This window comes from Limanda limanda, chromosome 12 (genome assembly GCF_963576545.1).
Source record: "Limanda limanda chromosome 12, fLimLim1.1, whole genome shotgun sequence".
Taxonomy (NCBI): domain Eukaryota; kingdom Metazoa; phylum Chordata; class Actinopteri; order Pleuronectiformes; family Pleuronectidae; genus Limanda; species Limanda limanda.
The window spans coordinates 6,089,570-6,103,011 of record NC_083647.1 but is presented as its reverse complement, the minus strand read 5'-3'; the positions used below and the strand labels follow the sequence as shown (position 1 = coordinate 6,103,011).

General features: G+C 40.6%; 2 protein-coding genes across 2 annotated transcripts; one reads left to right on the top strand and one right to left on the bottom strand.

Annotated features, from left to right (window-relative positions):
- Positions 1-71: 71 nt before the first annotated feature.
- On the top strand, positions 72-3,766 carry gemin2 (gem (nuclear organelle) associated protein 2). The gene is made up of 10 exons (XM_061082861.1): positions 72-335; positions 739-823; positions 1,190-1,279; positions 1,516-1,575; positions 1,753-1,863; positions 2,189-2,233; positions 2,346-2,414; positions 2,589-2,699; positions 2,974-3,032; positions 3,399-3,766. Exons 1-10 carry the CDS (start codon positions 214-216, stop codon positions 3,436-3,438), a joined length of 792 nt encoding a protein of 263 aa, XP_060938844.1. The 5' UTR covers positions 72-213; the 3' UTR covers positions 3,439-3,766.
- A 927-nt stretch (positions 3,767-4,693) lies between these two features.
- Positions 4,694-12,053, bottom strand: pnn (pinin, desmosome associated protein). The gene is made up of 9 exons (XM_061082343.1): positions 11,915-12,053; positions 11,374-11,457; positions 10,544-10,615; positions 8,572-8,647; positions 7,980-8,074; positions 7,723-7,798; positions 7,097-7,252; positions 6,683-6,821; positions 4,694-6,575 (listed from the first exon to the last, which is right to left on the bottom strand). Exons 1-9 carry the CDS (start codon positions 12,025-12,027, stop codon positions 5,350-5,352), a joined length of 2,037 nt encoding a protein of 678 aa, XP_060938326.1. The 5' UTR covers positions 12,028-12,053; the 3' UTR covers positions 4,694-5,349.
- Between the last annotated feature and the right edge of the window lie 1,389 nt (positions 12,054-13,442).

Sequence of the window (13,442 nt, the reverse complement as noted above, 5' to 3'; positions counted from 1 at the left end):
CCCATGACAACCAGCCCCGCGCACAAAGACGACGTCACGCGTCGCTCCCCATTTACAATCAAGATGGCCGTGTAGCGTGCGAACTGTTGTCTGCAGGTAGAAGTGGTTTGTTTGGGTCACGACAGGTTCTTAAATCGGGATTGGACGCTTCCGCCCGAGCCGCGGACCTTCTCCCTCAGAACCTCCGGTAGATGTTCACCGATCAGTGACGCGATGAAGTCTGACGCGGAGGAGCTGATGCCCAGGGTGCTGTACGTGGAGTACGGAGCCAGTTCAGAGGAGCTGGACCTGATGGGACCTCCAAGAAACCCACAGGAGTATATGCGACAAGTCCAGTGAGTTCCCCCCCCCATCCCGACTCCTCCTGCTCTCCGGGGGAGGAGAGCCGCTCTCCTGCGGTGTGCTGCTGTGAGGCCGCCTGGTGCTTCTCCACAACAGGGACATGGATGGAGACACAACTTTATATCCAACATGAGAACATAAATAAAAGTTCAAAATGTGTATTCAAGCCTCTATAGATGTTGATGTGTATACCTTCACACACACACTGATAGATTTAGAGCTTTACATGAAGAGTTTGATTGGATTTAATAGAGGAGTCCAAATTTTTTGTCATGTTTTGTTTTCTAAATTCATGTTATATTAGATACTTAAAGTGTTTACATAATTGATAACATTATTTATGAGCATTATGTTGAACCAGGTTTGTGCTGTAATATTGTGTTTCCTGTTGGTCAGGTTGGAGGCGTCATTATGTCCAGAGGTGGTTGTTGCTCAGATTGACCCCAAGAAACTGAAGAAGAAACAAACAGTGAATGCTTCTGTGAGTAAATGAACACACTGGCTGGAAAGGATTATGTGCAGAAAGGAACATAGTACTGGATACTGCAGTGTAATATGACACGTTAAATGTACTGTTTATTTGTCTTATGCGTACATTGTACTTGTTTTTGAGTTTCAGTTTGTATCTTAAAATGGACTTTACAACTGCTGTGTTAAGACATATGTATATTTTATAAACTTATAAGTAGAACCCAATCACTACTTCACTAGTATTCTGCCTTCTTTCTTTAATTATTCACTGAGCTATGGGAAACACATGAATGATGTTTGCACTTATGAGATCAGGTGAGGAAATGCACACATTCTTTCCCCTCACGTGTCTCAGATATATTCTTCTGTGTTTCAGGTGGCAGGTTGCCATGCTGCTCCCATGGGTTTCTGCCCCAGTCTCAGTTGGCAGCGGCAGCAAGTCGGTCACTTCTCAGATGTCAGACAGGTAAAACAAGAGACACCTCCCACGTCTTTCTTAAGGTTAAAGTAAAACCACTAGAACAGTCCAAAACTTGAACATATCCAATGTATCTCCTTTTACTAATTCAGTCAGTTACTTATTTGTCTTAACACGGATCATTTGATGGATTTTTAAAAAATTGTAGATAAGTGTAATATAAGAAAAGTTACGTGGCTCAGTGTTTGGATAAAACATTTCTCTGTTCGGCATTTTGCTTTCAGAGCATCACAAGGAACAGAAATCACTGGTGCAGCCAGTCTCTGGATGACAATGTGCTGATGGTGAGGAGATGGCAGAGTTAAGAGTTTCACCCAGTCATTAAAACAGTATCAATTTGAATGCTTCCCCTCAGGAGCTTCTGTTTGAGCAGAATCGTATACAGTACACATGTGAAAAAGGAGGCAAACTGCAAAAGAAACTTATTGTAAATGTAATATTAAAGTTTGTGTGTTTTACAGCCAAAGGTAACAGATGAGGAAGGCTGGAAGAGGTTTTGTTTAGGGGAGGTCATCTATCTGGGAACGTCATCCTGTGACACAGATGCAGAACCAGCACTGGACTACAGCAAGGTTGTATGAATGTGTTTGTTTGAAGAAAGCTATAGAGACTCCTTACTGTAAAAATAATATATTTATATATTATTGACTATTAAAGGAAAACCTGACATAAAAGACGTTGGTACAGTTGTATCCCAAATTTTGTTCAGCCAGCCGCCTGAAGGTCAAAATTAAAATGCTTCACTTCTCTTGCTTTTGTTTATTGATAAATGTATAAAGAGTTTAATTTATAATTAATTATATAATACCTAAATGTGACGTACTGATAAGTGTATAAAGAGTTTAAATTATGATTAATTGTAAAGAACTACATTTGACTGATGTTGTCTCTGTTCAGGTCGGATTCCCTCCCTTCCTGAGCATCGTCAGCAGACTCAACCAGGTAAATATCCCCCCTTGTGAGTAATCACATTATCAAACTGACACCCCCTCTCTTCACCAGTGTAACAGTCTGATTTGTATGTTTTCTCTATCATCTCTCTGTGTGTTGACAGTCCACAGTGTTGATGGTGTTAGAGACTCTCATCAGTTGGTTTGAGGAGAGAGAGTTTGTTCCACAGTTGGTGAGTTTGGTTTTGATTCTCCAGCTTCTTCAGTCGGCTTGTGCGTCTTGTCCAGTTCAATGCTATAGACACATTTCTTAGTTGTCTTTCAGGTGGAAAACTAGGCTCATTGTCTTCAGTAGAATATTGTTAGAAATAAAGCATCAGAACATGATGACCGTGTGTTTGTTCCAGGGCCGCTGGTTGTTTGGTTTGTTGTCCTGCCTGGAGAAGCCTTTACTGCCTGAAGCCCACTCCTGCATCAGACAACTGGCCAGGAGATGTTCTCAGCTCCGCAGCACGCTGGTACGACTCCGTCTGTACGACTGCCCTCCTCTATGTAGCACCACCAGTGTGTGTGTTTGCTACTCACTGTGATGCTTTTATTCGTCAGAGAGGACATTTATCGGGCAGAAATAATAACAATACTTACTCCAGATTGTTGCAGAATTTCTGTATAAAGAGAAGTGTTTCTGTAGAACTTATTTGAACATACTCTTTATAGCAAGGCCTGTCAGAATTTGACTCTTGATGTGATATACTTGACCTGACAATGTGTCCTGCTCCCATGATTCCACAGGAGAGTCAGGACGATGAGAAACTACCTGCCCTCAACCTGCTCATCTGTCTTGTTGCCAGGTATCTACTACCGAGTTCAAATCATTCTTATCACATCATATTTGATATACCAAGTGTATGTGTTTGGTAATATTAACTCTAACCCAAAGACCCCATACTAACCAATACTTAACGGACATACCAAACTCTAACTACCCATATCTGATTTATTTGAGTAACTATACCAACATTTAACAACGAAATAATTATATTGAATCTATGCAGCAAACAGACATACAAATTATACTTTTAATAATAAAGCTTGGTATTTTATTTCTGTATTTGTTAAATCCAAGGGATCTATTCACTTAAACTCTAATCAGGTACTATTTGAAACTAGTGCTAAACTGAATGCAATAATATTAATTTCCTGTTTATAACCTGCAGATATTTTGAGCAGAATGACCTGGCAGATCAACCGCAGTGAACACACGGTCGAGCTGTTTGATATCAACAGGACATAAAGCAGAATGAGATGTGAGCGAACTGATGCAGCAGATTCTACAGTCAAGCAACAAGTTGGAACGTTCAAGATTTAACCCCAAAGAACCAATGGATGGAGATAAACACATCCACATGTTTCTACACAGTTTCAGATAAGAGTTGAGGATAAAACCCCGTTCCCCAGTCATGAACACAAATGTTATTTGTTGTTGAATTATAATATTGACTCTCAACTGACCTCTGCTGGTACAATGTTAAACAGCAGCAGCACTTTTGTTTTAATCAGTCAGTTTTTACTTAGTGAATTTATCCCTGATGTTTTTAGGGTTATGGTTTAAAGTTTCCTAATAAATGTAAGATTTTTCTATTAAACTGATGACTTGTATAATTTTTGGGTTTTTGGACATTTTTGTTCAATATTTCACACATGGCATTAAAGTTGACACTGGCATTTTGGCCATACGTATGACATAACCCGTTCAGACCTGGTGTAAACATCAATGACTCAAAACGCAATTTGACCCTTTTCAGTTTCCTTTTGTTCATTATTCGTTCACAACAAATATACGATTCATACTTTTCCTAAATTAGTAAAGTATTTCTACTCATGCCCACATCTGTAAACTTACTGGGTACAACGTAATTTGGTCTTAGCAAACACAAATGGCTTGTTTATTTGCATATTGAGCAGGGAAGTGAAGAGCCGATCACAAATGGTCAGAGAAACATTCAGGACACAATACTTGGAGTTGACCACTTGTCAGATCTTTCAGGACGGATGATAATACCAGGGCTGAACAGGTCAAATAATTAAGTCCAGAGTAAAATATCTTCACAGCTGAAACCAGCTCATTTAAGATCAACATGATCTTATAGCCTGACGTTTCCATCTTCTGTCATTCCCAATGCGTCAGATTGCTTACATTAGAGAAACATGGGCTGTGACAAGCTTGTGAACCAATGGTGTTTAATACTTTTGTGAAGTCGATGTCGCTTTCTTACCGAGGATTGCGTCACACTAATCAAACAATTTGATGCAATTGCAGACTCTTAATGATGCAGTGTGTATCGAGCGGACAAAATTGTAAAAATAACATTCACTAGTTTCAACATTTTAAAACTAAGTGTGGAATTCTAGGACTCTAAATTATATTTTTTCACCATTGAGAGATTTTATATAGACCCTATTGATGAATTGATTGAAAATGATGACTGATTTCAAATATAACAAGACACAGTTCCACGAATACCTCATCTTTATTTAGAAGCGTTTCATCAGTTGGTGCAAAAAAAAACGAAACATGGAGAAACAGATTCAAGAACATTATTTAAGCAGATCACACGTGTACCCCTGTGATGAGGATACAACAGCCGTGACATCGATCAAACAGTGGAGACAAATGGGGATTAACAGTGTTTTCACATTAACTTGAAAAACACAACTACTGATTACTGCTAGCATAACCACTGATACCCCGGCCTATGGCATGAGGATAAAGATGACAAAAAAAAGAAGAGGAAAACGTTCAAAAAGCGTGGCGCCAAAAAAGACCTCCATAAAAACACCAGTCAGACCAAGAGAACGAATCATCAAGTTTAAAATGACATGACTACAACTGCGCCTGTCCTACCTCAAATCTATGTCGCCAGGAGCCCAATTAGAAACAGCGCTGGGAGCAGCCCTGCAAGATGCACCATGTAAGTTAAATTTACGATTGGAGGAAAATAAGCAGTGGTCATCCATGTTTCAGTTTGGTTTTAAATCGACTTGCTTTAAAACTACCATTGGGCCTTTATGTGAAAGAAGTGAAATTATAATAAACAGTTAAACTTCCATCATGGCATGAAATCACTGGAGCTGTAATTCCTGCACAGAGGCTGAATGATTTCTAGATTAGCGTCTTTTTTCCTTCCTGTCTCTATCTTTATGCTCCCTTTCACTCCGGGACGACCTGCCCCTCCCCTCATCACTCCTCTTTCTCCTCTCTTTCGATGCCTTTGAGTCTCTTCCCCCTCCGCTGCTCCCTCCCCGCTTACGGTGACTCCTGTCTTCTCCTTTTTTCCTGTCCCCGCCTCTCTCCGATGGCCTCCTCTTGCGCTTACCACCGTCTCGGCTGCGACTGCTGCTTTTGGAAGAGGACGAAGATGACGAGGAGGACGAAGAGGATCCAGAAGAAGATGAAGAGCTTCCACTGGAGGATGAGCCGGAGGAGGAAGAGGAGGAGCTTTTGCTGTGACCCTTCTTCGGCTCCTTTTCCTTCTTCCTCCCTCTCCCGCTGCTATCTTTCTCCTTGGGGGGTGCAGGGCTGGTGGTGCTTGGAACCTCCTGGGAATCGAGCTGTGCTTGTGGGGTTTTCAGCTGTGATTTCTCCGCTGAAGCCTGGTTCTCAGCTGCAGAGTCCTGGACCTCTAAGCAAGGGGTGATCATTATTTGCCCCACTATGGTGGAGGCTGCTTGGAGTTTGGGGGCAGGCGAGGCCCCAATGGTCTCAGAGGGCTGCTCTGCTGGCTCCTCTGCAGAGGGGCTGGGCTGGGGCTGCTGGCTGGTGTCTGGTGCCTCCTGGCTGGCTTTAGATGGTTCAAAGGACTTGGTGTCTAGGGTCTTTTCATTCTGGGAGTCTGTGAGCTCTTGTTTGACTGTTTTTCCCTTCTCTTCCTTCCTCCTGTCCCCCTGCTTCCCCTCAACCTCCATCTTCTCTGACCCTGGACTTTTCTCCTTGATTCCCATTTCCCTCTGCTCCCCGCTACCATTAACTCCCTCCTCCTCTTCCTCCTCCTCTATCTCCTTGTTAGCCACCTCACTGAACTCCATCCTCTCTCCCTCTTCAGGTGCCTTTTTCAACCCATCCATCTCCTCTTCCTCATCCTTCTCAATCACCTTTCTACCCCCCTCCTTTCCCCTAACCTCCTCTTCATCTTCCTCCTCATCTTCCTCCATCTCTGCATCTCCCTTATTACCTGTAACCTTGACTACCTGACCTGCTGGCTTACCCTCCTTTGGGTGGTCCATCCCTGCTGCCGCAGTGTTGCCGTCCTGGTCACGGTTTGGTTGTCTTCGGGGGCGCGATTCCATCTTAATGAGGTGTTCAGCAAATGCCTCACGCCTCTCCTCAAACACAACTACAAAGAAACAAATTCAGTGGTTAAAGAGTGACCAACATCTGCCAGTAGTAAAGACACAAACGGATCTGCACGTACAAAACACAGATGCTTTCAGCCCTACTGACCATTTAGTTTCTTGGTGGAGTCATCAAGGAGTTTCTGTGTTGCGGAGCACATTTTCCCAGGGGAATAGAATATGTGAGGCTTGGTCTTAGTGCGAATGAATTTCACCAGATGATTGTTGTGGCTGGTCCACTCCTCTTGCTGTAGATGGAAGAATGAGATGGTAAAATCTTTCTTTGACACACTGTATAACAGTCAGTGAACTTGCTTAAGCAAATACAATGATTTTCCACTAGCTGCTCTTTATCACTACAAAAGCTCTTAGATGGTCCCTGGACTGAAATAAAAATTGCATAGCAAAGCTGACAACATTTTCCTGTGTCAGAAGAAAACAATCGGTCAATGGCACTCAATGAAACTGAAAATGGCTCAAGAGAACTTGAGTAACCATTTTACTTTCTGTTCTTCTTTCTTACCAGCTGAGCTAGTTCGACCTTCTGCTCCAGTAGTCTCAGCTCAGTCTGTTTGGCTCTCCTCTCTTCAAACAGCCCCTTCTTTTCATTCTCCACCTTTTTTTTCTCCGTTTCAGCCTGAACCTCGAGCTTCTGCTCGATCTCTGTGCGCCTCTTTTGCTGCAGATAAGAGGGAAATAAATTAAAATGGATCGACAGCCGACGAGAACAATGATTGAAAGCCAACCAAGCGTATTTACTCAATTTTGTGTAAAGTCAGTTTTAAAAATTTGTAGATAGTTTTGTGAAAATGGGTAAATCAGAAATGTATCTTAAATATTGATTTACAATGGGATTTACAAAATATAGAGACATTACAATTAACACATTTAGCACAGGGATACGCACTATGGTCATTCTTACATCAATTACTTTTAATTTTCTAAAAATCAAAGCAGACACTTTAACACCAAAAAAGTCCAGTGACTCGTAACTAAAAAAACATCTGAAACAGTAACTGAGTGAAACCATCACACAAAATTTGTCTCGGGGCATGTTATTGTCTTTGCCTTGTTGGATAACATTTGCTAACTCAAAGAATGATTCTTAATGCACACATAAAACTACATTAACTGGAAAGATCTCCTCACCTTATCTGTAGAGACGTTTGACTCCTGTTTGAACTTTTGCAAGGTCCCCATCAACAGGCCAAACATACGCCGATTCCTGACAAGGAAAACAAACTCACCATCACACACACATGGAATTCTCAGATACAAAATGACAGTGTTGACCCTTTGATTTAACATGTTTTCCCCCTTTTCCACTATTTGCAGGGGCGACGAAACTAATCTCAAGTTAAAAATTGCATCTGTATGTACAGCCTGTTCAAAGCATGTTGACCTACCTCTGTTTTCCCCTCTCATCCATGGTCTGATCTTGAATGAGGTCTCGGCGTGTTCGCTCCTTGGAGGTAGCTACTACAGACGACTGCAACGCCGGCTGAAGTGAGGAGAAAACAGGAAAAACTATGCTGTTACCATTGTCGATATTGAAACTAAATAAAAAAAGAAACTCTAAAACCAGAGACAATTCACCAAAATATTTGGTACATACAAAAATGGGACAGTTTAAGCAGTATGAGGTCCTTTGATATTGAAAATGAGTGGACATTGTAAAGTTGCAAATAAGTTATTGCAAATAACCAGTCAAATCAGAAAACAAAATCTAAAAGAAACTCATTGTCATAACTACGAATGGGAATCAAAAAACAATTCCTGATAAAAAAAAAACTGGTTTCAAATTTTCGGAACCACAGGATTTTTGTCAAACTCAAGTCTTCGCTACAGAAAAGTGTCTATAAGGAGTGCTGCTGCTTCCCAACCAAGCAGCACATGAAATATTTATCAGGATGTATTAAGGGAATCATTTGAAAAAAATGACACGGTCAAAACTTTATATCCACAGGCTGCACAAATAAACAGCAACGTGTTCCTTACCTTTTTGACATCATCGTCATCCTCGGCGTCGCTGTCGTGGCGCAAATCTCTCCTGGCCCTCTGGTCCCCTGCCAGCCTGCAGACAGACACCAACATAAGAGACTGATATTTAACTATCACCTAAACATAGCACCTTAATATCATCTGTCAGAAAGTCAAATATAGCCAGGGGTGGGATCTGCTCACAAGAAAACAAAAAATAGCCTTGAAGCAGCAGCATGACAAAATCAAAGAACAGGATTTTTTTTTCAATGCTTTCTGTCCAGAGGAAGTGTAAAAGCCACACAAACCAGTTTAAGATTCCCATATTCATCATCAACAAGAGGTATCTTTACTCATATCAGCATTACATTTAATTTTATAGAACATACTCAGGTGTCAAAAGTATTCAGATTCATTACTCAAGTAGAAGTATAGATACTAGAGTTTCAAAAGACTTCTGTAGATGTTGAAGTATCAACTCAAGCTTTTTACTTAAGTGTAAAAGTACTAGTTTCAAAACTACTTAAAGTATAAAAGTAATGTAAGGGGAATTGTTTTTCCATTAAGGACAAACTCTTAAGCCGCGTCTCAGGGGCCTGTAGTGCACTACCCCACCTCCCCCAAAAAAACATTTTTTCTAAAGGCCATAATGACCTATAATGTTATATTAAAATGTTATGTTGAAAAATGTGGGATGCACTAGGCTACCCGTTTCAGCTGCATAGATACCCATTTAAAAAATGATCACATTTTATTAAAATGCAAATACATTAAAGCAATGTCTTTTAATTTTGTTAATTTTTACATATTTTGGAAATGAGAGAGCAATGCAGTTCAACCACCCACGTTCAAGGGCCTGGTCGTATCTGGAAAGCAGCTTCACAGTTACTCTGGCAACACGCTGTCCCACCTTAATGACTACAGACCAGTCAAAAAGGATCTAGTGGTGTGCAAATACATTAAAGTAGCATATCTGTACTACTGAGCATTAACATGCGTTTCATGGAGCGGAAGACATGATAACTAGTTGCCAATAAGTATTGTAATAGTGCAAAAAGCACTATGTGATAGTTTGTTTGTGAGCGACAAACAGACACACGCTCACACTGAAAAGAAACGCTGGAACACTGACCTAATACAATCCTCCCATGTTTAACAAGCTGGTAACAAATAGCCTGTGCCAAATATTTATTCAAGAGCAATTTTGGGCAACAGATTAAAATTTTTAAGATACATTTATTAGTCCCATACACATGCACAGACATGCACAAGCACACTGATGCAAGGAGGGAAATTTAACCTCTGCTTTTAACCCATCTGGTGCAGGACACACAGAGCAGTGGGCAGCCATGTACGGCGCCCGGGGAGCAGATGTTAGGGGAGTAAGGTGCCTTGCTCAGGGGCACTAGACAGGGTAGGGAGAATCCTCTTGGATTTTTGGACAGATTGGTCTTTTTGTTGTTTCTCCGTGGTGTCGAACCAGAGACCTTTTCTGCCCATAGTCCAAGTTTCTGCCACTAGTCCACCGCCTCTCACAGAGTCGAGTTATTTATAGTTTTGGTTATGTGTGTTTTTTTATTTATTTTAAAGCTTTTAATTCCTACTCCAATGTCTGCCGGAATATTCTTAATAATTCAAGTTTCATTGGTCTTTGAATGATTTATCATATTATGCTATAATATTATCATTATATCAATGTTACCAAATTGTTTACAAATTATGACTATTACAGAATTTATCATAATCACTGGGACAAAATATCATGAAACATAATTGTTATCAAGACAGGCCGACCATAATATATTAAATAATGCAGCGAGGTTTGATGTTTTCTTGCACAGTTTACAGCTGTAGTCCATTGAAAATCTATTTCATATCGAAGCCAAATTTCAATTGTATACTGAAATCGGAACCTTGGGAAATTTGAATTGATTTGGGAAATCAGTGGCGATACCCAGCTACACCTTGTATGTAAAGTTGAGGTGCTCACCTCAGCAGGGCTCCTTCGATGTCCCTCTGCTTGGCAGGAGGGCCGCCGCTTCCTATCTCCGAGAGACTGCGCCTGAAAAAGAACAGCAGGAGATTAAAGACCACGTTTAGAAGTGAGGTTGGATGATTGATTTCAAATCCAGTGTGTCCAGACAAATGAAAGTGTGTCATTGTTCGATATGCGGATAAAAATGCGGTGACAAATGTACAAGACACCATCGAGGATGTCTAGTTTGTGGTGAGAAGGGCCAACGCTAGTATCAATGTGATCTCCATTGCAGAATTGATATTTAGCTGTTGTGAAAGCATCTGCGCAGAGAAAGTCCTGACTTGGTGGAAGGATGTGGCAAGGGTCAGGAAATAACCTATATGATGTTTGGTAAAGATAAGGATCTGGGGGGGAAAGTTGATGTTTTTCTTTACACTGAGGTTCAATATTTCACAGGAAAAAAACAAATGGATCTTGGTGGGGGAAGAAATTGGGCATATTTAGAGGGCCGATATTTTTGAGTGTGGAATTTGGCAGCACTAAATTTAATTTTAAGAGACTGAAGGTATAAACATTACTGAATGACATTCTAGTTGCCAGTTTATGAGGTACGGCCATGTAAAGAGATCTATAGAAAATCACAATGCTCCATTTTTGTTTATGTACACAGTTGATTCAAAATCCCTTTAGAATCCATTTTATGGTGATTGTGAGTCTGTTTATAATTCTGTCAACTATTAGTCTTATAACCATAAAAGGGCTATAAAACAAGTCTACACCACTGCCAGTTCCAGCTGTGTTGTTTTTATTGTAGACATTGACCATCCAGAGCCAAGCTTTACCTGAGCAGGTTGATTCCTCTGCCTCTACCTCCTCCTCCACCGGGGCCTGCCATGGGGCCGCCGAGCCGACGGATCTGTCCCGGTCTGAAAACAAAACAGAGAACAGATCAAGCAACAATCAACCCGGTGGATCCACTCATGGATCTAAACACTGACGTTAGATAAAAGCGAACAACACCTTTGAAGTGTCGCCTCGTTGTTAAAGGCAGAAATTCTTAATATCTTTTTGGAAACACTCAGACAACGCCTCCTTCGAGGCCTAGCATTAGCTCAACCAACTTATCTGATTCACATTTTACTTCGGAGTTAAGAGTCATTTTTCATTCACAGTTTGTTTACTATGTTTGATAGTGTAATGTGTGTAAGTGTAATTACCCAGTGTGGACATAAGTGAAGGTTAATCTGGGGAAAAACGATTGTCTGTGTGTGCTAGCTAGCGAGTTGACCGACTCATGCTAGCTGCGTCGTTTGGACGCTAGCAATATTCTTAGCTTATAGCAAGAAAGAAGCCAAAGGCGAAATAAGATCACTGGAATTTTACCTCGATTCATTGGGGTCACGTCCGGTTAATTTGCGAATATTATCGTCCACACTTTTCAAGCTTTCCTTGGCTTTTTCGAGCTGGTCTTGCAAGCTCCGCACTACCACCGCCATCTTGCTTCCAGTATGTGCGTATCACATGTTCCTCCTTCTTCTACGTTTCAAACTTCTTCGCTTGAAGCTGACATGAAAGGCTGTGACGCACTACCGCCACCTGCTGCTCAAGTCACATGTCACATACACATTGATTAGATGAGGCCGACTAAAGCAACTAGTAGGTGCTAGAGAGGCTGTTATTATCCATTTCATTGATTGATATAATTTATATTTCATTCATGACTACTTGTTACTGGTGCTACCTATAGACAAGCATTTAATCAACACTAAACAACAGCATTTATAATCTTAACATGGTAAAAATGATGTACATAAACCCACTGTCTTAAAATGAGAAATACAGGCATGTTTTCAGAGATATTAAAGATGTGTTCAGAGATTGTACTTAGAAGAGGAGAGGAGAAAGTATGTTGTTTTATTTTCCCTGCATCAGTGTATGAGTATTTCTTTTTGCCATTGACAGCCAGGTTCTATCCTTTTGAACTGTATCAAAAACTGCAAACCAACTCTGAATTATCAGTAGGGTTGCAAAGGGGTGGAAAGTTTAGCTCGGGAAGTTTAGCTCGGGAATTTTGGGAATTTGAAAAAAAAAAAAAATACGCAAATTAAACGCTGAGCTGTTAAAACATCATTCAAATCTCAACTTTTAAAGATGTATGGAATGCAGCACACACTGCACGTTGATTTTTCAACCCTCCACTGTGCATTCTTCCATCACATGCACAGATAACTCCCAGCATCCTTCACACTACAGCAGGACTACTGAGGCCTGCTGTAGTGTGCAGGACTAGTCAGGTAAGTTTCGATGATATTACCAGGGAAAATATATTAGCATGCTGATTGAGGATTGTTCATCTGTTCATCTAGCCTATTTCCAGAAGTTTATCCATCAATTGTAAAATATGTTTACAGAAGATTCCAATTGTTTGGCCAACTATTTATATCTCTAGCATTGCATTAGCGTTTTTTTACAAACTTTTTTCTCATCTTATTCTACAGAACAATGCCACGTGCACTATCTCATGTGTGGAGACATTTCACCCCATCCAATGTAGAAGGAAAGGCTGTGTACATTTGCAAATACTGTGCAAAGACCTATGTTAAGAATGACACAACGATGCAGAAGCATATAGTCAAGTGCCCAAAGTTTCCTCAGGGCTCAAATCAGCCTATGACAAAACAAAATGTTTATATTTATGTCTGTATATGAAAAGGTAAATACAGTTAGTATAAATTACCCACAACATTTCCAGTTTATTCCCGTTTATTCCCGTTAATTCCCGTATATTCCCGTTTATTCCCGTTTATTCCCGTTAATTCCCGTATATTCCCGTTAATTCCCATGGAAAGTTTCCCACTTTGAATATTCCCGGAATTTTGCAACCCTAATTATCAGCAACATTACATTTACA

What these genes read in the sequence shown, in the direction of transcription:
- pnn (XM_061082343.1), bottom strand. Translation starts at nt 12,027, where the DNA reads ATGGCGGTGGTAGTGCGGAGCTTGCAAGACCAGCTCGAAAAAGCCAAG. An exon ending in CGTGACCCCAATGAATCGAG is followed by an intron (nt 11,458 to 11,914) that starts GTAAAATTCCAG and finishes TTTTGTTTTCAG; the next exon opens with ACCGGGACAGATCCGTCGGC. An exon ending in ATGACGATGATGTCAAAAAG is followed by an intron (nt 8,075 to 8,571) that starts GTAAGGAACACG and finishes TCCTCACTTCAG; the next exon opens with CCGGCGTTGCAGTCGTCTGT.
- gemin2 (XM_061082861.1), top strand. Translation starts at nt 214, where the DNA reads ATGAAGTCTGACGCGGAGGAGCTGATGCCCAGGGTGCTGTACGTGGAG. An exon ending in ACTTCTCAGATGTCAGACAG is followed by an intron (nt 1,280 to 1,515) that starts GTAAAACAAGAG and finishes TTTTGCTTTCAG; the next exon opens with AGCATCACAAGGAACAGAAA. An exon ending in CTCAGCTCCGCAGCACGCTG is followed by an intron (nt 2,700 to 2,973) that starts GTACGACTCCGT and finishes ATGATTCCACAG; the next exon opens with GAGAGTCAGGACGATGAGAA.